General features: G+C 34.0%; 1 protein-coding gene across 1 annotated transcript in view; it reads right to left on the bottom strand.

The window, feature by feature from the left end:
- Positions 1–24,370, bottom strand: part of LOC112684690 (transmembrane and TPR repeat-containing protein CG4341-like) — a 311,792-nt gene that overhangs the window by 86,607 nt on the left and 200,815 nt on the right. Inside the window, exon 6 of the mRNA XM_025556330.1 lies at positions 18,676–18,790. Within this exon, the coding sequence (XP_025412115.1) occupies positions 18,676–18,790 (115 nt within the window). The remainder of the gene's footprint in view (positions 1–18,675; positions 18,791–24,370) is intronic.

Here is a 24,370-nt window from a genome sequence, read left to right as displayed (position 1 = left end):
ACATATGATTTTAAATTTTCAATAAAATAATATTTCTGTGGAGATCGGATGTTCTTTTACATAAAAGTGTAATAAATTATGTTGTAAAATAGTTTGTAATACTCGAAGGCATAACTTGCATAACATAACATGCATAACTTATGTCTCATTTCAGTAGTAGATAATTTTAGTATACGAAACAGTCGATGTGATAATAATCTCGGCAAATAAATAATTTGTGAAAGTCCATTAGCGTGACATATAATATGTATCCTATGATCGGTTTTGATTGTTATTTTTAAAAAATTATCATAAATATTTTATTTTTCTCTTAAAGATAGAGTTATTATAAACCGATAAAGTAGAAAATAACAAGTAAAATAGTTTGCAAAACGAATGATTTTTCTACGCATATATAATTACACATACTTTCTCTGTTGATCTCCATGTGGATAGTCGATTCTTACCGAATACGCGAATAAATTTAAAAATCTTATACGTACAACTATACACTTCTTGTTTTTTATCGATCAACACTTAAGATAAAACGATCTACAGCAGCCCAGTGATATCTACGAATTCGGGTATTATTTGATTACTTATATAGTACACGGTTAAGAATAATGGAAAATTATAATTCACGACCGGCTGAACGTGGGTTAAACATGATAAATTGATTACGTTCCATATAATACAATGTAACGTGTTTATGAAATTATGTCACCGGAGCTGATGACGCAGTGTTAAGTTTTCTATAGACAAAGTTTATGTTCGCTTTTTCTTCACTAACATATATGTATATATATATATCAGTCGAGTGGCTCGCGGAATAGCGGGATACATATATACGATAATATTATGTTACTACGAAAAAAAAAAAAAAAATAACAGAAACCGAAATAAAAAACTCCACTGCAGCGTCTGTAAAAAAAATATGGCCGCTCGTAAATAATCACGATAATAAACAGTGCATGCGGGAGAGCAAATTAATGACGTGTGTGCTCGCAGCGTAATCTTTCATTGTCATCGGATAAAAGGGATACAAATGTTTGGACCTTCTTTATTATTATTTCTTTTTTTTTTTTTTTTCAACGCTCGCCGGTTGTTTTTACGGACGGAATTTCGCAATACGTCGACTGCAGCAGCCGTCCCGGTCCAAGAGATAGGACTTGTGTACACGCGTATACATACGTATATTATGCGTATAAGTATTTATGTGTGACGTGTATATTATATTATTGTACGTCCGCCATGGTGTGACACCGGACGCTATGCAATACGTCTAAAAAAAAAAACATATACACAGTCGAATCTCCATTTAACGGATTTCTATAGAAAGAAATTCTACATTACTAATTGTGCAATGTAACCATGAAACTTTCACCACGAACTTCATTCTATTTGACGAATTTGTTTGTAAACCATCGGTTTACAATAAAATAAAATTAATATTATATTTGTATCTCGGAGCTTTCGAAATAATAGCTTAATAAAGTTTCGGAAAGAAAAAAAAAATAATAATAGCCACTTTCGACACTTTTTGTAGTGGTTTATAACGTAATTATATTTAACACAGTTTACTAATACGAATATTATGTATTAACTTTTTACCTATGCAATATGGTTATTGTATACAATATTGTTTTTGTTTATTAATATTAATTTATTACATTGAACATTGAACTATTTGTTATTCGCATACATTTCGTAGGTACAGTAAAAAAGAGTTAAATAAATAAATATCATATTTATTTTTAACGAGTTTAAAGTCCATTTCGTTAGATAAAGGTTGGATTGCGTATACATACGTATGCTTGCGGTTACGGGTAGACGGGTCTTGTGAAATCGAGATTTCTTCTCTTTCGAACGACCTACAGACGCGGTCGACGAAAGTGGAAGATGGAATCTCGGGAACGTAGATGCAGTCAGATAGTATATTGGTCGTAGCTTATACAAATATGTATATATTTATATACATTATTTGTATTCGCCTGACTGTAAGAACAGTATTATTTTCCTAGCCTCTTATTTACCTTTCGGCGGTTAAGTATTGCACCGGAGACATCAAATTCGCATTAGGATCATGGGAATGCATTACCGCGGCCCCAGGAATTATTACTACCATCGCCGACTACGAACCCAATCAACTGTTGTGGTTCGCTCCATTTATATATACGTATATCATACATTCCGATTCTCCCTCCCTCTCTCGCTCGTTTACTCCTACCCCATTGCCCACGATCCCCCGTCGACCCACCCGTGCCCTGTCCGTGCCGCATCTATGGTTTATTCATGACGACATTTTGAAAGGTTCTTTTTAACAAAATACATTTCGTATGCAATCTGCAACCGCCGCCGCCACCGTCACCTTACCCGTACGCACCGGAAGTTTGCCGTTCATATTTAATGCACCGACACGTCCACACGACCAAAGAATATCCGCGTGTATTTATTATCGAATCAACATGGCCGACCAGGCGCCTAGACCCCTATGCAAATAACGTGCAAATTTCCGTGAACACGGCCACCGGGTGGTGTATGTATTGTGTGCGTGTGCGCGTCAAGATAAGAGCGCGATGGATTTAGTACGGGCGTTGAAGACGGCCGGAGCGTGCAGTAAGCGAGAGAAGACTTAAAAAAAAAAGGGCTTTCCGGGCGCGTATCTGTATTCTCACTTTATTTGCATGGGAATGCGATTTCCTGTTTAATGGTCGGCCACGGGTCATCTCCCGATACGCGTCCGCGGGGGAGGAGGAAAAAAATAAAAATAAAATAAATGAAACGCCCGTATGTATGTTTAGATTTACACGAAACATCAATTTGTACCTCTCGGAAAATATCTGAACCCCAAACGGTCGAATTCGCACGAATATAGTGGTACATTAAACACAACACGTGCGCACGGTATAAACGCAACGTTGACGAAAGGTAATGAAATCATGGGGCATATGTTATCAAGGATAAATTGGCGATCGAAGGATAACGGCTTTTTGTAGCTGATCGCACTTCGTCCAAAGTATGATGATGTTTAATGTTTACGAATTAATTGGTTTTGATTAACTTTTATTTTCTTAAATTTAATACTTAGAAATAGAAATAATATCTCCTACATTACTAAATACCTGTTTGTAGACAGACAAAATATAATAAAACCCTTATTTTTTTATTAAAAATTACTTTTATTTTTGCCATTCATATTTTCGAAATAATAGGTAATACAAATTGCAAAAATGTACGAATGAAATTAATGCTATGAATAACTATGCATTTTCAGATTTAATAATAAACAATTAAAGTTTTATCTTATTAACTATCTCAAGTTTCCGTTTTTATGTTCCAAATATTTCAATAATCCGAATTTTTTAAAATTTTAAAATTCTTTTGATGTTTAATTAGTTTAATTAAGCAACGTTTAATTAGACTTTTTTCAAATTTGTACATACCAACTGTATTTTTTTTTTAAATCTTGGAAATGTTTGGTTAGGTTCCGAACAAAACAAAAGTTTCCACCTAAAGGAATGTCAACGGCATTTCTAGGTGGCGGGTATATTTTTGATTTTTTCGGAGAAAAAAAACGGACCTATAAGTTTTCATCGATTAACCTATATCTCATATTTATACAATTCCTGTCTATCTGAAATTAGTTACTTGAAACCAGTGTGGGTTTTTATTGTTCCAAAATCTATGATTTTCTATTTTCATTTTAACATTATTTGTAAATTTAGACTGATAAGTCCATAAATGTTGCCAGTCTTTTTTATTTATATCTTATCTGTCTACGAACGGGTATTTAACAATATCAGAATTTCGAATCTCTAGTATTGGTACATATTTTATGGTAAATTTCGTCAAAACCAGATTATTTTTAAATATTAAATTTTAACATAAACACTACAAATTTTCCAATGTTTTAATAAGGAAAAACTTTTTTTACAAATATTGTTTAAAAATATACTCTACTAGAATAAGTTATAAAAAAATTGAGTAATCAATTAAAAAAATAAGTTATATTGTGCTTGCGCGTACCATATAGATAAACAAATTGAAATTTGTCTGAAACATTGTACTCTAATACTCTAATTACATCCCAGAAAACCCCATTTCAATACAAGGTCATCCAATTGAAATATTTAGTGGTACCTCTTAGCGTGATCACACTGTACATGCGCGTACGTTTATTGTAAATACTTAATGATGAATTGCACTGCAGTCCACGATGAATAATTAATGAGGGTGGGGGACGCATTCGTAACCATGTAACGTAACGCCAATGTTGGTATGCAATACGTAAGTCATCTGATAACGAGCGGGGCCTGCGGTTTCACATCAGCATATCGTCATCGGTATTCGGAGTGTTTACTAAAATAGTGTTGCCCGAATCACCTTAGACTTCAAGCGTTATTATTACGGACCATATCTTCTAAGACCGTGTTCGGGAACGATTGGAATGAGTGAGAACTGATGAGAAAAAAACTCCAAATAATTGATATTAAGGATAATTATATTGTTTTTTTTTTTTTTTTTTTTTTTTTTTATTACTACTATTGTTAGTATCATTGTCATACGAACGTCATCGTTTGGATTGCCCGTGACTCGGTACTTAAACTGTTGATGGTTTATTGTACCATTACGCGTTGATGTCGGTGATTCCAGTGACACAAAGTTCTCCTGAGCTAGGTCGGTTTCCAGGATCGTGTACAATGTACAACATGTAGTGATCATTGCGCAGAATACTGCGATCGATTACTACATTTATTATTTAACAACGTCGCACGTTCTTCGTTAGCTTAAGGAGATTGTGAAAGAGATAGGTATTTAAATAATAATTAAACACTTGTATTTTTAACACATATGAAAGTTACAATTTTATGAATTAATACGAGAAAAATAACAAACAGTTAAAATAGCTAAATGCTACAGAATAAACATCAGTTTAGTCTGGGTAAAGAATTATGTATTCGCAGCGATGTGATTGTAACAATATCCATGACGAGTAATAATTTATTAGAAGGGAAAAATGACCGGCCTAACACTGTCCAACTCCTAACTACCGATATTCTACTTTACATGAGGTGTCGCTCTCGTATTTATATGAGGGTTTCCAATGTCAAATTATGTAAAGATATGATATAACTTGTGCTCCATTACGTAATTTATAAAATTCGGCGAAATTTACTAGACAAGGAAAAATTATGTAAATCTATGTAAATTATGTATGTCCGTAATTTGCAAATTACGGAGTTCTTCAAAATATATGAAAATATGTTTTTTAACCTTCTTACGTGCTACGTAATTTGATTGATTGATTAACTATATTATTTTTATATACTATAATTACGTGTTATTTATAAGTGGTAATCGGGCTTACTACAAACATTTAACGGATTACCAGTCGATTTCTACGGGCCGTGCGACCGCGGAGACGCGTAAAGTGAAATTATAGACTTTTCGAATGTACGCTCTGTTGTGGAGGTCGGCTTCAGTCATCAAATACCTTCTGCTGTATCGAAAACGTACAACCTCGGAACGTACCGGTGCTGTTCTCGAAAACCTATAGAAAAATATTTCGAACACGCGTCGAAGGAATACTACTGACCTGAAACCGTTGACAAACAAACAAATATTACCAAAATATTGTGTGCCCGTCGCGCACGTTAAAAAAATGCGTACGCGCTGGAGTCAATTGGTCGACGAGCGTTGGCTGATATAGCCTTTTAATTTCGAACAGAACGCGCGCGTACGTGGCCACGGTACGCACCGTTCAAGCGGCAGTGCGCGTTCGCGTGGAATGATTGGTCGAACGCAATCGCATTATGTTACAGCGTTGCGTTTATGTATATTTATACTGTACGATGATCCTTGATCGGAATACTGTTTGAGAGGGATTAGAAATGGTATCGTAAGACGACGGAAATGAATGGCGAATCGGAACGAAACGGTCGCAATGCGAAAGGCGAACTATCTAAGATTCAATCGACGACCTAGTTCTTCGTGAAACCGAACGGTGAGGGGCGTTACACCCTTACGCTACACCGCAGACATGGCGTGTCTTCGTTCATTTTATTTTCAAGCCGAACGCACTGCTACTACGTGTACTACGAACATATTACGTAAACGCACTGTACACGGGTACCCCGCCTAGATAGAGCGACTTTTGATTATACTTATTAGGGCTGGTTATTTTTTTTAGTTTTCGTTTTTATAGTATACTTATCCAAGCGTATAAACATCAGACAAAAAAAAAACCGCAACATCATACACACACACACACACACACACACATTTAATGGTTTCGAGTCACGTCGAATTCGCGAATTTCGGACAGGACGGGGGTGAGCGATTTTGGTATATGTTTTCTGAGTATAATATACAATAATAGTAAGAATAATATAATCAATATGGTGCGCGAGCGGTCGTACTGCAGCAGCCACGCGTTCGAAACCGGCCATCAAAAGACTATATTTCGAAAAACGACAGCGATCCCCCCCTCACTGTCTCAACGTCGCGGATTTGTATTCATCCCCATGTCATCCATCTGGAACGCGGTTTCCACTCCTGTGTTTCCTGACAGAGTTTACTCCATTCATTATTAATTACAGCGCTACCACTACTATGGTTCGGTTTCCGAAAATAAATACCCAACGGTTTAATTGCTGTTAAAGAAAACTGCTTATGATAAATACATAAATATAAACACAAAATGTACCCGCAAAACAATACAAGTCATACAAATTATATATTTAAATAAGTCGCTAATCACATGTAGTGGTGTTGTAATAGGTGAAGCAACACTAACCGTCGGAATGGAAGATTGAGAAGTGAGAGGGAGCTTTCTCTAAAAATTCCAGTGAAACGCCAAAAAGGATTCCCTTTTAAAGGTTCTCGAGAACACAAAAAGTATACATTGATATATAGAATAGTTGAACAAAGTCACGAAACGCTTTTGAGAACCTCTCCTCCGGTTGAATTAATGAAAAGGCAATTTTCTTAATATTTATTAAAAAAATCTTTTCAATTACACGTAGTGCCACCGTCTTTACTATATGCACTGCGACCCTTGGACCGCATACCCCTATGCGTAGTATGTATGAGTTATGGTTTAATTAATAAAATACGATCGATTTTACGTAGAGTTAAAGTTTCGAGGCGCTGTAAACTCTTGTGTTGTTAAACAAATTTGTATTGAAAATATTAATATCGATATCACGCTAAAAAGTCGTTAGACGCCGCAGCGGCGATGGCGTCCTCGTATTACGGAGGCATGCGAGCGAGCATAGTGTAATTAATTAACTTTGTATGTGTACGAGCGGGAAAAAAAACCGAGTAAAACAATAAAAAATAAATACACTTACAGAGCTGGTTTTCTAATCTCGCGATATGCTAAGAACACAATAGCTTCGTACAACTATTAATTATCCCGAGGAGTTTACAGTACACGTATAATAATACAATATTATAATATTGTAACATAATATCGACGATAAGCCCGGTGACCGCGTTACCCAGGGAAATAATATTTGCACGCGCGCTTTACAGAAACCGCTGTACATTGTGTGCGTACTGTGTAAGCGCGAGGAGTTAATTAAATTATGTACGCGAGCAGCGGTGACGACGGAATATTTAACAATGAAACAAGCATTAGGTACGTACTATTTATGACTGTTATTATTAAATTTTTTTAATTTTTTTTTCCAAAACTAATAATGTAACGTCGACCACTCGCGCACCTGGCGTGCATATTTCATTGTTCGTCGATTCGCGTATATGACGCGTTATAATTGCTTTGTATTCTAATCCATCTGCGATGATGGCTTGACGTCAGAGCATTGAAATAATAATAACAATAATAATGCAATAATCGACCGATGCGATGTCCGGTACCGTTGATCGTCGTCGACTCGGCACGACGGCAACAGATAGCCAACTAAAACGCATTATTAATATTATTGCACTAAGCAATATTGCCGTTTCCCATGAGAACGGGTCGACGTAGAAACAGAGGGAACGTGTTCGGTCGACCGCCGTCGAAGTAACTGCAACTTAGCAAGACTGCATCTATAACACATAGACGACGTGTTTGTTAGAAAATTTTCAATGGACTTAACTCGTATTCGCTTATTATATTATGACTGTGGTGCGCGTCGTCGTGTTAGCGTTGATTAAAATATTTAATTTTCGACTAGAAAACGACCGGTATTAAAGCGTTTCGTATCAGCAGCAACAGTCGTTGTCAACATAACGATGTCGACACGCGCAAAACGTATACCGCGCGCTAGGAATACGCCGTACGTGCATGGTAACGGTTAGTGGTACACTAATTGTAGCAAAAGTAGCAACCACTAAGTGTATATATATATATATACACAACATAGTGGTAGAATAAATATTTATAGTTGTAGTAGTTATAGAGTATTAGTGGTAATAACAGCAGTTAGTAATGGTAGTAATAGAAATAGTAGTTTTAGAGATATTGCATTAAAAATACTGATAAATATACATGTGTATGTGTAAAAGACGAAAAAACTCTGTTCGAAATGCAAACACATTGAATTTTATTTAGCGTCAATTTCAAGAAGGGTAATATAATATTATATTGTTGTTACTGTTTCGTAACGCTATTATCTTATATTGTACTCGGACAATCGTCGCGTAAATAAACAGTAATACTGCAGCGGACGACCCGAACGGTTCGATTGGACGAGCGAAAAAATGTACGGTCGACATAGTACAACCTTACGTACATTTTCCGTGTCCGTTGCCAGGGAATGTGGATGAGGGTTACGAGCGTGTTTTGGAAACTGGCGACCGAAATAATAACGTACATTAATGTCTTCGTCGGGATCCTAATAGACTTTTTGGCCGGACCGTTTGTTTTTGATGGGAAAACCGAATCGAGTAATTTTGCAAATGTGCCGTACGACTCAATGTACATATATATGTATCCATGCGCGAGTGACTCATGTATACAATATATATGTATGCATAAGTGTGTATGGACCGGAAGTCGGAAACGATGTTAGTCTCGGTCGTCGTCATCGTTGCCCTTTAGCAATTGTGGCAGAAAATACCAGAATACGTACAGAGTTTTCGAATTTAATGTGATGGTTTATGCAAATATCGTGTATCGATCACGGTTTACGAATTTATTTGTACTGGTTTAAGTTTATATAGCCGATTTTTTTACCCTTGCGATAAGAGTAAATGATATAAATAAATTATTTGGAAGTTATCTGGTTTGAACTCCTCAAAAATTATGTATATATTTATAAGTTCTATAATTTCAATGACTTTTAATAATGAAGTCGAAGAATGGCTTTTTCATTTTCGGATTTCGATCTTCTATTTTACGTAAAAATTTTTTTTTCGTAAAAATCGTATAAATCGAAAACTTAAAAAAAAAAAAAAAATATTAGAGAAATTAACTTTTACTTACGATGTGTAAAAGACCCTGGACATGATGTGTGCGTGAATATAAATCATATTTACACGTGTATGTGCGAATGAAAAGGAAAACGCGTTTCCTACCGGATTACACGTAGTAGCAAAACTACGTTGGTTGAGTTAAGGTATATACGAAAGTGTATGCGTGCGTGCGTTCATGTGTGTGCGTTTGCGTGTGTACGAGGTTATAGGAGTGTATGCGGGTGGACGGACGCGCATACACGAGATAATATTGGCGTGACGGAATGCGATTTGCGAAAAGCAAATAACAACCTGCGGCCAATTTGTGGCGGATTAAAAGCGCAAACCGTACGGGTGGCGGTTCGTGATCGGTGTGTTAACTGTTGCAGTATAGCGCCAAAAAAGGGTCGTACGAGGGGTCGACCGCGTGGGGAACGCCGAAAAGCCATCGTCCGCCCATCACAGCCGCCTGCTGCTCCTATCATATGTACGTATACCCGGCCGATGAATAGCTTAGGTTTGAAGAAAATAATATATATATATATATATATATTTGTATAATATAGAGAGAGAGAGACAGAGAGAGAGAAAGAAAGAGAAACAGAAAACAACTGTAAGACGGCGCGTGCACACGATCAAATTGCCTTTATGTAACATATATAAAACATATATACATGCATTTGTACACAAAACAATACTAAATGTGTGTGTGTGTATGTGTACTGCGTTACCGTTATCCGGGTGCAAACCGGTCAGTCAGCGAGAACGAGGGTAAAGGGGTAGTAGACGACCCTGCATGGACAGGAGAGCGGGTCCTGCAGGGTTTCACTCCGCCGGAGACGGGTCGACGAGGATTCGGCGAGCAGAACACGAAATAAAGCTCCGAGCCGTCATCATGATTTAAAGTCGCACCCCATAACCGCCGCTACCACAGCTGCGTATAGTATGAGCGGTCATTTTATAGCCGACCTTTTGCCGAATAATTCGAACGGCTATTCGTTATCGCTTTACCCTCGAGCGCCTATACGGAAGAAAAAGAAAAAAAAAGAAAAAAAATGGAAGAATTCCCGATCGCGTCTTCTCGAAACGAAATATATGTGTCCTTCGCGCACACTCTTTTTTCTTTCACCAATATTTAAATGGCTGCGTATAATTGGCAGACTTATACTGTATGTATGTATGATGTATTTGGTACTTTAATTCACATACACACACACACGGGCATGTATGTGTATTTTAGGGTGCACCGTTTAAACGATTTAGACCGTGCACATTTTTCGGAGCCGGGATGGAAAAAGATAAATGCGTCAATTCAAATATTACGCTTACATAAATCAGTAGGTACGTATACGCATGGTTCGGATGTCCGTCGGGACACTGTGATGACCTCAAATTGTATCCGCGCATTTTATCCGTGTTTTATTAATACCACAAATAAAATGGCGTATTATTATTATTATTCTCGATTTTCGTACAATTATTATTGCATTATTTGCTTTTTTATCGTATTATAAATTATCCGTATTCGTTATAGACGAATTCATTAATTTATCGCTCAACTATAAAACCAAATGGTAAAAACAATTTAGGTATAACAATAACGGTTTTTTTTTTTTTTTTAACTCTTAATTTATGTACGTTGGTGTCTGTCATACGAGTATTGCACGTTTATGTTAGTACAAATATTATTAACATTTTAAATGATGATATACAAATTTATAGATTTATAGAATGATCCATTTAAGTGACTATATTTAAAATGACTATTATGTGTAATGTGAATCCAATTGAATGTATCACCATGTACCTATTATATAATAAGTGCAACAAATATTCACCATATAATATTATTTATTTTATACAGAAAAAGTACAGTATATTTTAATAAGAAATATAATCCAAATAAATACCATCATCATTATTATAAATATCTATTTCATATAAATTAGTAAACTATAATATATTCTGTTACTAACTAGTGTTTTATGTTTGATATATTTTATTTTGCTTGAAAACGTTAAGAATTCTTCTTTTTTTTTTTTTTTTTTTATTGCACAAGAAACATTTGCTATTTATATTTATATATGCAGTTTATATATTCTAAAATCATATAATTTGTATACGAATCAAATTTAATGGACTGAGATTGTTAAATCACTCAGTATAAGGTATGCAAATGTATCGACTTCCTAGTCCAAAAGTTAAAGATCATGAATAAATGTCCGTGATTTATTCAGATGAATCGTCTATTTTAGATTAGAAAAAAACTATAAATGTTGACGATTTATTCTAATTCATTTAAAATTCAATTTGTGTTACACTTCTAAACTGTTTTTTAAAATATGTTTATAATATATATTCAAATTTAGATTATTTATATAAAATGTATAGCTTTTAAATTGGTTCCGAATGTAATGCACTGTATGTTTGTTTCCTTTTAGCTGCAATAAAGTCTTATTACATTACATTTTATTATTTACTATATTATTTAGATTATAATTTAATCTTTGTTTCATACAATTTGAAATTTTGAATTTTATGATTTTAAACGTTCTTCATAATAGTATACTCTAATAATATGATTTCTTTGGCGTAATTATTATTTCTTCCGAGTTAAATACAAAGACTTATGAATTTTTAATTAATAATTTATAAATATAAATTAATTAATAAATAAATACATTGTCTGGGTATTCTTATATCTGAATCTATGACCGGTATTGAATTAAAAATCCATCATCAGGTTTATATAAAGTCATTAAAATAAAGATTTTATACGAAATCTGTCGTAAATTAAAAATATAATAATAATCTAGGCTAAGAATATTTTTATTTTCATGTAATATAATATTAATTATAATAATATAATAAATCATAAACCGTTTATTGATATATTGATTCACAGATATTAATAATTATTATGTTTTCTTTATACAATACTTAATTATCATTTTTAATTAATATAATTCAAAAAACTCATTTTTTTATTTCAAATTAGATCATAATAACACCATATATAAAATACTACATTCACGTTACAATGAGTTTAGGCTATTCTTAAGTTAACATTTAATATCCACCAGTATTATATAAAAAAAATAAGTTACATAAAATACACAGCAATCACTTGTGTTCGAAAAGAATAAAGAAATAAATATTTGGATGGTTTAAAAAAAAAAAAAAAATGAAAGGCTAAAAGCATATTACACAGATAGTTATAAAACACGACTATTGTCAACGTGAAAAATGATACTGGCAATACATATTATATATACCCGGTTAAAAAAATACAAATATAAATAAAATGTCGAGTGTAGAAAAACTGAACGATTACGATACAGAGACAAAAATATACTGCAACTTATATTAGACGAGAAAAAAAATATCAACCTTGTTCCAACAAGTTCATACTTTGTAATACGTACGTAAGTAGGTAACACTATATATTTCACTGGATGCGTGGATACGTACACCAAAATTAACATGAAAATTTCTCTATATTATATAGTTCAATCGAACTATTAGAAAATCAACTTCGTTTTCGGTACTGTAAATATTCGAATTTTCAATATACATGTTCGGCTTACATATGTCGTTATGCAATAAAAAAATTATCATAAATTATGTACTAACTACTATTAATTTTTATTTCCATTATTTGCTGATAGCAAAAAGTATAATTTAAAAATGCACTCAAACATAACTATTCCTTCTTCAATAAAAATACCCACGTCTGATTTCCTTCCTATTTTTCACAAAACTCTAAAATCAGCATGGACTGACCTATGGTCTTCCCTTCCCTCTAACTTCGCTACTATGCACAGATCTATATCCACTCGTATACCTAACTCTCCATGTTTCCACGATCTGAACCTACCCTGATCCACAATCGTCTCTTTTTCTCGTCTTCGCCTTGGTCATAACCTCCTTAATCACTCTTCATTAATTTCTCCTTTCATTAAATTATTTTCCTCTTTGCATCCTCCACAACCATGAAGTTGTTTGTGATCTTCATCGCATTCTCTTCTCTAGCCCGTCTCTTAATCATCTCCGCAATTCATAACTCTCACAGCTCTCTTCCTTAGAATGCACCTCTCCTGATATAATCCTTCTCCTCAATTCTCAATCTCTCTCCGTCATCACTCTCATCATCCATTTCATCTTAAACGCTGGTTTCCGTATTTAAAATACTTTATTTACCACTAATAATTATTATTTAATTATTATAGCATTCATAATTTGTATTACTATTATTATTTTTATTTTATTTTATTTGTAATTGTTTTTTTTTTCGTATCTAAATTCTAATAATTGTCATGCTATGATATCTTAAAGATAAAAGCAATAAAGAAAAAAAAAATGCACTCGAATAATGATTTCCTTCACTTTCACACGATCAACAATAAACGTTAAGTTCGGCCGCAACGTTCAACATGAACACACGCACGTTGTAATCGTCCGCGCTCCGTTATCATATCGCTATTATATAACTTGTCACAATAATATTACGTCATTATCATGCCGCATACACCTAAAACAATGAAGCGAAACCTATCTAACAGTTCACCCAGTTAAATCGAAAAAAAAAAAGTTTTTATCACCCCGAACCGTTACGCCGTACTCAACACCGATGAAGACAATGTACTCGCCACACCTTCAACTACCACCACGGAAGATCCGGACAGACCACTTCACAAAGTTCACAATGCTAAGCCCGTGGCTCCTCCTATCCACATCAAAAACATATCTAACTTCTCAGCATTCAACACCATCCTAAAAAATATCACCGGACCCAATGGTTACACCTGTAAGTCAACTCCGTCACATCTCATTGTACAACCCACCGATAAACGAACTTACAATGCAATAATAGATCATTTACATGAAACAAACGCTAGTTTCCATTCATTTACCCGCCCCCCCCAAGTCATCGCACATACAGATTCGTCAGTAAAAATTTACATAATTCTACCTTACACACCGATACTACTTTTGCTCTTACTGAACAGTGACATTCAGTCAAGAGTATTTACAATGCCAAAAACAGGAACAACTGCCCACTTCCAGTATTCTTCGTGGATATCCGTCAGCAAAATAATAACAATGATATCCATGAAATTACATCTCTTCACAACACAATAGTGAAAATCGAAAAACCATTCAAAAAAAGACGTGGCCCACCGCAACACCATAATTGCCAAGACTATGGACATACAAAGAACTATTGCAACCATGAAGCTCGATGTGTCAAATCTGGTGAAAACCATCTGACAATTGAGTGTACCAAGGACCGAAATAGTCCAGCCATATGCGCTCTATGCGCTAAAGACCACATCGCAAACTTCAAAGGATGCCCAGCATTCGAGTCAATACTTAAAAAATCTGCTCAAAAGTTTCAACCAGTCAAAGATCCTGACCCTCACTCTCAACAGCTCAACCCAGAACCAAAACCAAACCATATGCAGAAGCCATCAACAACTAAAACTAAATCACAGAACAAATATCAAATACCTTTTCAAAACTCATATCCAATTTAAGTTCTTTAATTAATCCATTAATTTCCCTCCTTACATCAGTCCTAAACACACTAATAGCTAAAGGCATTATCTCTCCATAATACTATTGCACACCGTCTCATAATACCTTTATAATCTTATCTTTTCTCAGACCTATCCTCATTAATTTTATCTAAAATTTTAATTGAAATTATGTAACGTCCAACCATTATAATACTGTGATTTATAATAACTATATTACTATTATCTCTCTCTAAAATTAGTTATCCATTATTTTCATTCCACAACATCATTATTATTTTCTTTTAACCGTATCATTATTATATAAATAATACCTTGTAATAACATGTAATATGTTGACACATTGTAAGTTTAAATAAATAAAAAAAAAAAAAAAAAAACAATAAATGTTCAACTACCTACTGAGTGTCAAAAGTTCGTTGATCATACACATACGAATTCTAGGTTTCATTTCAACTTATCAGTCTTAGGATGTCTCTTAAATCTATTAAAAACGTCTTATAATACATTAAACACTTCACTTTATTGGACTTAATTATTTGTAAAAATAATGATTTAGGCATCACTTTTACTTCCACGCAACGGATATAAGTATATTATTAATACCATAGGGAGAAAATGATTTGCTATACGAGTCTTTGGGATATCCATAACATTAATATGTTACTTCGTGATCAGATTTTCCGATACACTGAAGTCATTAATAAACCACTTTCACTTGTTTGTACAACGTTTCAATACAGTACATTTTGGCAGTACCATGTACGGGATTCGTATAAAAAAAAAAAAAATAAATAAATAAATAAAAAAATAATAGATCTTTTTACATTGGAATATTGTAATGAAAACAAAAAATTTTAATTATTTGATTTAAACTTAAGGATAACCAGGCATAAACCAGAGCTCGCCCACAAGAAAACGCGTTTTAAAGCGTGTGCTTTATGTTCAAACTCGCCGACAGTCCCGAGTAAGGGATGCTTCGGATTTGTCGAGTCAAATGGATTTCAATACACCTCTTCACTATGTTTGCTATCCATTATACAAGGTTATAAATCATCTCACGCGATCTATCTTTCACACCTTCAGTCCTAAACGTCTTCAGCCGTTGTCTTCCGTTGTATACAATATAAACTATACGAACGTTTTACGTTTTCAATTCGAGAAATGTTAGGAGAAATGTGCCGACCCACTGAAACAGATGGAGATTGCGACAGTAGAAGCGCGCGGTCTTGGCTTGGATTCAACCGGATGAGGCAACTTGCGGCAAAGGGATCACGTACGTTTTATAGTACCGCAGAGTGCACCACGCGGTGTGGTAATCAAAAGTCTCTGGCGCGGCAGTGTCACACAATATTCGCGGAATTACTCGTGCACGATGGGGATGATCGGTCGGGTTGGGGAAGGACTCGGGGGTGAGCGTGTACTGATTAATGCGTGTCCCGACGACAACGAACGCGGGTGCGGCACGTGAAGGGGACGACGGCGGTTTTCGGATGTGTGAAAAGACGAGAGCAGATGAGTTTTAATAAAGAGAAAGTGCCAAAACGTTCTGGTGCCAAGACATTTCGGTCCTATTTATTATGACGTTTTCGCAATCATAACAGGTTAAGTTAGTTTCTTCCGGTAAATCTATCAGTGTTTGTATTTCAATGCGACGGGTGGCCGCGATTACATCGACGCAATATCGGTTGAACATTTCACTAAGTCACCTGATATCGTGTAGTACGGAAAAGTGATTATTATTCAAACCGACTGGGTTGGCCATTTATTTTTTTTTTCTAAAAGTTTCAATAAATTGTCACATTTACCATTGCACGAGATAAATTTTCGAATTTGAGCAGAGGAAGATAAAGATAATCGGTTTGATACGTGGTATTTTTTCTATTTTTGAAAGCGAATTATGAAAATGTTTTTCGATTTTTCGATCAGAAGGATTGAATAATAAAATAATGAGTACGTTATTTGAATTTTATTGTTTCAATTTTTTGCGAATTCCAAAGACAAAAGCGAATATCTTTTCTCGAAGAAACGATAAGCATTAGACAGTTTTAGGTGAAAACTGATCAAAAAAGTCTCAACAAATTTTAAGAAAATAATAGCAGATTAAGTTTACGGTTTTTATTACAATTGTCATATTTAAATTTTGAATAACGACATATAAGCAGAGTCACATTTAAAGGGGGGGGGAGTGATGGTCACAACCACTTTGGGTGCTAAAATTTTGGGAGAACCAAATTTTTAAGGGGATCGAAAATATGTTTAATGAATTATATTTGAATATATTATAAAATATTAAAACTTTTGAAATTGAAATTTGTTTAAGATATTTTTATTTTAATAACATAATCAATTAACTACCAAAATATGTAAAACAACAACAAAATGAAACAACTTCTATGGTGAATAATGGGTATAATGTAATTAAATAAATATAGATACGTATATACATATATGTATATGTATAAGCAAGGCATGTAAGGTCTACGCCGTGGATTTCAGATGTCTTTTTTAAATGCGGGACATTCTAAATCATAAATATAATATATTTACTATATTTACATAGGCGTCAGAAATGTGAATTGGAATAAGGACATATAGTTCCTCAAATAAAAAGTTATTATTCAATAAATTATTTATTTTTTCTTCATACCTGTGATTTTGAAAAGTGTTGAGACATATGTTAATATAATTCAAAATGAAATATAAAGTGACATTTCATTTTAAAGTTGTTAGTAACATTTATTTGTTATCTCTTATAAACTTATAATGTATAATTATAATTTAAATAGATTAAAATACATTATAATAACATTGAATCCATAAATAATTTTAAATATTACTACTAAAATTGTATTAGGAATTAATTTTAATAAAGGTTATTAATATATTTTGTTGGTATATTACAATTACCTACTTGACGTAGATATTTTCATTTAAAATTTAAAAATTAAATTTAAATTCAAAGAATAAAATTCAGGCTATATGAGATTTCCAGAATATATTTATGTTTTCTTTGGAGAGGGGTTCACTAAATTATAAAACTAAATATTTTTTATAAAAGAACTTACATCATCATATAACCAATACATTCTTTGCTTAGTTCAAAATCTAAAGATTTCATGGGGAACTATCTCCCTTTGTAAGTCCCTAAAAGAGGCACCATTTTGTTTTTGCTTTGGTACGCAAACTGTCTAAATACGACATTGCATATAGGCCATAATTCCCCTTACTCGGAAGGAATGAAAAATGTGATGGTTGAGTATTTTCATAGTTAGTTTATATTTTTATTCAAGATACGTTTTTATCTCTATTTGTTTTGCCATTTGAACTATGTATTATAATGATATATAGACGAATAATAAACAAATATAATAGTTATATAAATCGTTCAATAACTATAAGCCATGTGGATAATTATTATCACTAAATCAGCGTGTATACATTATAAGGTACTATATAACTTATGTACGGTACCGTTGAGTTAACTCGAACAGAACTGTTACCGTGTAACGAATATTCGGTTAGAGGAATTTATGTTTAAATTAACTAGTTATTATTAATGTTTATTATTTGTATAGTTCTTTTTCACCATAACACTGATGTGCGCGTAAAAACTTTGCGTTTGGGTACCGTCCAAGTCGTTATATAAGCGATTAAAACTACTCACCGCAATTAACTATAAAGTAATTGAAATACTATATCGGTCGCTCATATACGTTTTAGAATTTTATTTACTTTTTTTTTTTTTTTTACTTACAGATTGTAATGCACGTCCGCCATATTTGGTCGATATCTTAGCGCTGTTCTTAGGGCTGTCTCCGCCTCTTCTAGCCGACCTTGACTGCTCAGTATTGAACCCAAATTTCCATAAGCTATGAACAACACAAATAATAAAAGAATAAGTATGAACATTTCTTGAAAATCGTAAAAATACTATATGTTTAAATAGACATAGGTCTCGTAAAAAAAAAAAAAATAAATAAATAAATAAATAAAAACATCACATAAATATCATCAATATTTAAATATTTTCAGGCCCCCTGTCCCGCAGAGAAAATCCCTGTGCTTTTGGACTCGCGTGTACATGGCCAGTTTAATGATAAAAATGAGAACGGTAATAAGCAAAATGAATCACATTGTATAATTTCCAAACTCTAAAAATTCGACTGACCAGAAACGTCGTGTTTAAGTTAAATGTAGTTTCCCTAAAATACAACCCGCGTTCAAACATGAAACTACCATTGACACAACCATGTAACTAATATATTAATGTTTAATTAATACGTTTTCGAAAAGGTTCACCGAATGTAAAGTTGTATTTTTTTATTGTTGTTACGTGATCACAGTTTACGGCTAATTAATGAAGATTTCGTTATAAAATCAAATTTTTTTTTTTCAGAAAAATTGTCTATTTTTTATTGAAATTTTAAGAACACATATTTTATCGATCGATCGTTTATTTTTCACCGTAGCAATTCCTCGACGACGTTGCATTCTGTGTGTAGGAAAAGTGGTCTGCAGAGATTAAACGCCAATGAATCTCAAACACCATCAACATAGTCAATCATATTGCATATCATAGCAGAGGATCTGGTTTATCGATTTAAGCACAAAATGTGTCATCACAAACAGAGTCACTTTATACAGTTCAACGTTTTTTATTGGACCGTCCATCGTTTCCGAGCGAAATATCGATTAATTAACTTTTTGTATTCCAAACCGTAATGGTAACTATATTTGTCGAAAGTGATAACATATATTAAAATAAACATTAAAAACAAACGTGTTATACGGGGGTATCTAGCATTTAAATATTTTGTATATACGTATACTAAATACAGCTTTAACACGGAAACATGGTCATGCGGTTGCATCAAATTATAATTTTATAGTTACAGAAGAGAGGAGGGCAAAAGCTTGTTATTTAAATGTATGTATCGACAAGACATATTGCAATTGCCGAAAATTACTTTCTGTAAGTGTAGATCAGGGATGGCAAACCCGAGAATAGCATATAATTCGGTTTGAATAATTATTAATTTTTTTAACTTCTTACCCTCAAAATTTGTCAAACGTATACAAAATATGTATATTTTTATGAAAATAATATCCTAGCCACGAATTAACTATTATATTGTTTTAATAATGTAGTTATCAAATAAATTGTAATTATTAAATAATGACATTTAACTATCTCATTAGTTAAAATAACTGAAAATATAATAATTATATTAAGTATGCAAAAAATCTATTTCTGGAACGATTATGTTAAAAATGGAAACACTTATAATTTGAGAAATCTGACAAAAAAAGCTATGAACATTTTTAAATCAACCAACACCAATAAGTGGTTTTTCTGGAAAATTAAATTTGCCAAACACAAATAATGCTCAAAAAGAAGAAACTAGAAAATCATTATTACTACGAGCCAATGTGTAGATCGATATAGATCTGGAAAAGCTAAAATAAGCTTGAAAAAGTTGAAAAACAAATATTTCAATTATTAAATAATTGAGGTTAATATTGACAAATAATTATTTCATTACGATAATCATTATACTCGTAATATCTCTGAATGTATAATTGTACATAATTCACTTATGATTAATAATATAAGCATAAGCAATAATAATTATCTGTTCTATTTTAAATTTTTACTCCTAAATCTTTGAGTATTTATAATGTTGTATGCGGTCAGCGGGATAATATTTAATTTTTAAAATGGTCCGCAAGAACATTTGGGTTGGCTACCCTTGTTTTAGATTTTTATTTTAGTTTATAATTAAACGCGAATTACATCCACAAGTGGGTTTCCGAAGAGTAAAAAAACAAACACAATGCCCTTTTATTTAATAAAAAATATTTTCCAACATTCATGTGGGTATATTAAATATTATACGAAGGCCCTCGGTGCACGTTATTCAAACGTTAAAAAACCGAATTATCACATAAGTTCCATGAACTTCAGGGTTCATGCAGTTTGATAAATCACTTGTCACGTACGTAAGCGATAAAATACGTAGAGCTGTCGATACTTCTAATGATAATTTTATGTTGTTTTCAACAAATATATAACTAAATGATCGATGGATAAACTATTGGAAACCATACAATAACGTACAACCGAGTTAATGGACTTTACCTTCATGATGTCGTGGTAATATGTGAGTGGTCCACGAACGATTCAAACGAGATTTTTCTACATCATAACAGCTGTATAATATAGAACGTTGAGATAGAGATAGTGTTCGACACGTAAATATGTTTTCAGATCACGAAAGATTGGATCGGAAGGCATAAAAAGAAACTATTATTTACATTGGCGTAAAAAAAGTGAATCGGAAGTGCTTAAAACCCTAAATTAAGGATAAAGTCAGTAGTGAAAAAATGTAATGACTTTTTTCATCGATTAAATAGGGGAAGGGGGATGAGCCTCAAAAAATTTGGATAATTTTCATTTATGATAATTTTCAAAAGTTTTGCACGTTTAACTAGTTCATAGCACGGCAAAATGCATCACGGGTTCGCGATATCGTGTCAGCCGCAACGAAAACGTAGGCTTGGCATTCAAAATATTTCGGATCGGCCGTAGGGCTAAAAGACAGTGTTCTGCGGTGTAAAATTATCCGATGAGACAACGTCATCGTACATGCGCTAGATTAAAAACATATTCAAATGCGAAAGATTTACGAAACGTAATCCGAGTTCAAACGTAGATGCACGGCCGCGCAGCCCCGCGAACACACTACCACGGATCGACGAGGGTATGGTGTGGATTTTTCCCGTGAAAGATTTCAACGAATACGTAACTACGTGTCGACGTGCACCTCATCCGGTCCGAAATGAAAACGTTTTGGTGACGAAACGTCGTCGTCGAAAACGCGTCAAAAAACACGAGTTGATTTTCACGATCGTCGCTCGGGTCTGGACGAACGTGTACGTATGACAACGTTATGTCGCCTTTTCCTCCTGCGTGCGGTCGCGGACATTGGCGCGAGACGATTTGGCGACCGCCGGAATAGCGCGTTCGGCCCGAATTTCGTCATTCGGCTGTTCGATTGTCGAAGCCGCGCAACGGTTCGCAAAATAACACAAAAAAACCGTCACGACCGACGCAGACATTTAACGTCGAATATTACTTGATGGAATGTGAAAATACATGAACGACGACAAGAGAGCAAACCGAGTTGGCTTGAAAACGTCGATAATATTTCACGGTAAAATCCCGGTGAACGAACGCTGGCGACCACTACGACGTGAAAACGTGTGGCCGCAACGATCCCAGCTGACCGTATGACGACGGATCGCAGAACCTCTGTGCGCTACCATCACTATATTATTGTTGTTGTGCCGGTAAATTGTTCGAAAACCAATCTACAGGTGCGCGCCATACGTCTTCCGCGTGTTGCGCGCGCGCTTTACCCTACATCGTAGCGCCGGAAACAGTAGTATGGACTACCATATATTACACATATAACACAATATAATATGTATTGCGTGGACAGCATAGTCATCGTTATATTTAACGAATATAATATAATATTTTTAACTAATCGATCATGGTCCAAGTAATAGGTAAGAGGTGTGCCAATCCGTCAATCCATATATGAGAATTCCTAAAATAATGTACTAAGGACAAACGTGCAAGGTCTATCTCTGGGTATTGCCAAAAAAACAAGCCCTATGAAGTAAGTTGAACCATATAAAAGAAGGATGGAAATGACTATAATTCAGATGAGTCCTAGTCACGAAACTGCAAGCAGCTTCACGTCACTTAGTATCAGAATTTTGTAAGCACTTTGAATTGTAAAAGTCTCATGTTTGATTAAAAATGACACATCTTTGACTGGTCATGTAGAAATCGAGCCGATAGCACGTGACAACGATTGGTTCGATCGAAATCGTACTGTTTGTGGACTCCGCGAATGACGTTCAACGCGGCAAGACGACAGTGCGACGATTTCGACGGGAACCGTGTATAACGGATAATCGTACGCGATGTCGCGACGTGTTGTCCGACGGAAAATGTTTTTACGCAACGACGCTGTTGATAATATTATTATTATTCGCGCCCGTCGTACGGCGATTGAATTCGATTTCGGCACTGCTCGCAGGGAACGGAAAAACATATCTGAAATACCGCGTGGGATGGAGCTCACATAAAAATAATGAATGCCGTGAATCATGAAAACCTGGTATAATTGTAAATACTTATTCGGCCCGGTTAGCGGGAAGTGGCGTGTTGGTGCAGATGGAACCCGACGAGAATCCTGTAATATATTATCGGGGTGCACCTCGAATTCTATTCTGTTATCTTATCGTCATGGAATAAAGCGAAAATGAGTGTTCCCGACTATATTTTTCAACTTGTTTCGGTAGAAATAATTAATATATATATATATATATAAACATACAGTGGTCGACGCTTAACATAATCACTTCGATACTGGACGAAACTGATAACATAAAATGAAAATTGAATGAATAATATGTGCGGCTAATAAAAACTGATGTGATATTACATATTTATTATAAATTTGATTTACGAGCATCATTTATTTTAACATTAACAAATCATGATGATAATGTTGATCGAAACTTTTCTTCATTTACGCTACGTATCTTCTTCATATTTGTATTTTTATTATACGTGTTGCAGAAAAATTCCTACTTCAATTTTTTGTTTTTTAATAATTTTCACAGTGACGGTTGGGTAATTAGCATTATTATAGCTGCTTGCTTGTATTAGTGTTTCATTTTAGCCAAACTGCTTGAATGTTGAAATTTTGAAATTGTATCATTGATGCAATACTGATGCATGCCAGTACTGTCTCAATGGTTAATCATATCTATGTAGGTTTGAATTTAAAAACGTCAGAATCGCTTCTTTGCTGAATTCTTCTGCGAAGTGATGAATTGGCTTGGTTGATGGTGGTATAAATACGTTCAAGCAATACAACGTGAGCACAACGTCAGTAGCGTAAGTACTAACCATTGTATACTAATTTAGTCCCTATATATACGAGAAGAGAATAATATACTAATTGAGTCCCGGGTATAAACGGGACGTATACTAATTGAGACCGGGGTTAGGAAACTAATAATGTACAAATAGATTCCGAGAATTGTTTTAAGTAAAATATAAAATCAACCATCCAAAGTCCAGACACAGCGGAATTCCACGCAGCTTTCAAATATATGGTGTTGTCACACTTATGCTTTATTAATGTGAGGCCTCATTTACATATTCATTGGCGAGGTCCACCAATAGTTATGAATCCTTTCATTCGAAAATCAATGCTGTGTTTGATTCAAGCTAATATTTACCAATTTATAAACATTTTGTTAAATGTACAGTGCGAAATATATAAAAAAGTTAGAAGCATTCATATTAATAATACAAGAAATTATATAAAATAAAAAGAAATCGGAGATCAAATTCAACTATTGCA

The sequence above is a fragment of the Sipha flava genome, unplaced genomic scaffold, assembly GCF_003268045.1.
Source record: "Sipha flava isolate LNK unplaced genomic scaffold, YSA_version1 255_pilon_pilon, whole genome shotgun sequence".
In the NCBI taxonomy this organism is placed as follows: Eukaryota; Metazoa; Arthropoda; class Insecta; order Hemiptera; family Aphididae; genus Sipha; species Sipha flava.
Note: the sequence above shows the minus strand (reverse complement) of the source record. Positions and strands in the feature narration are given on the sequence as shown.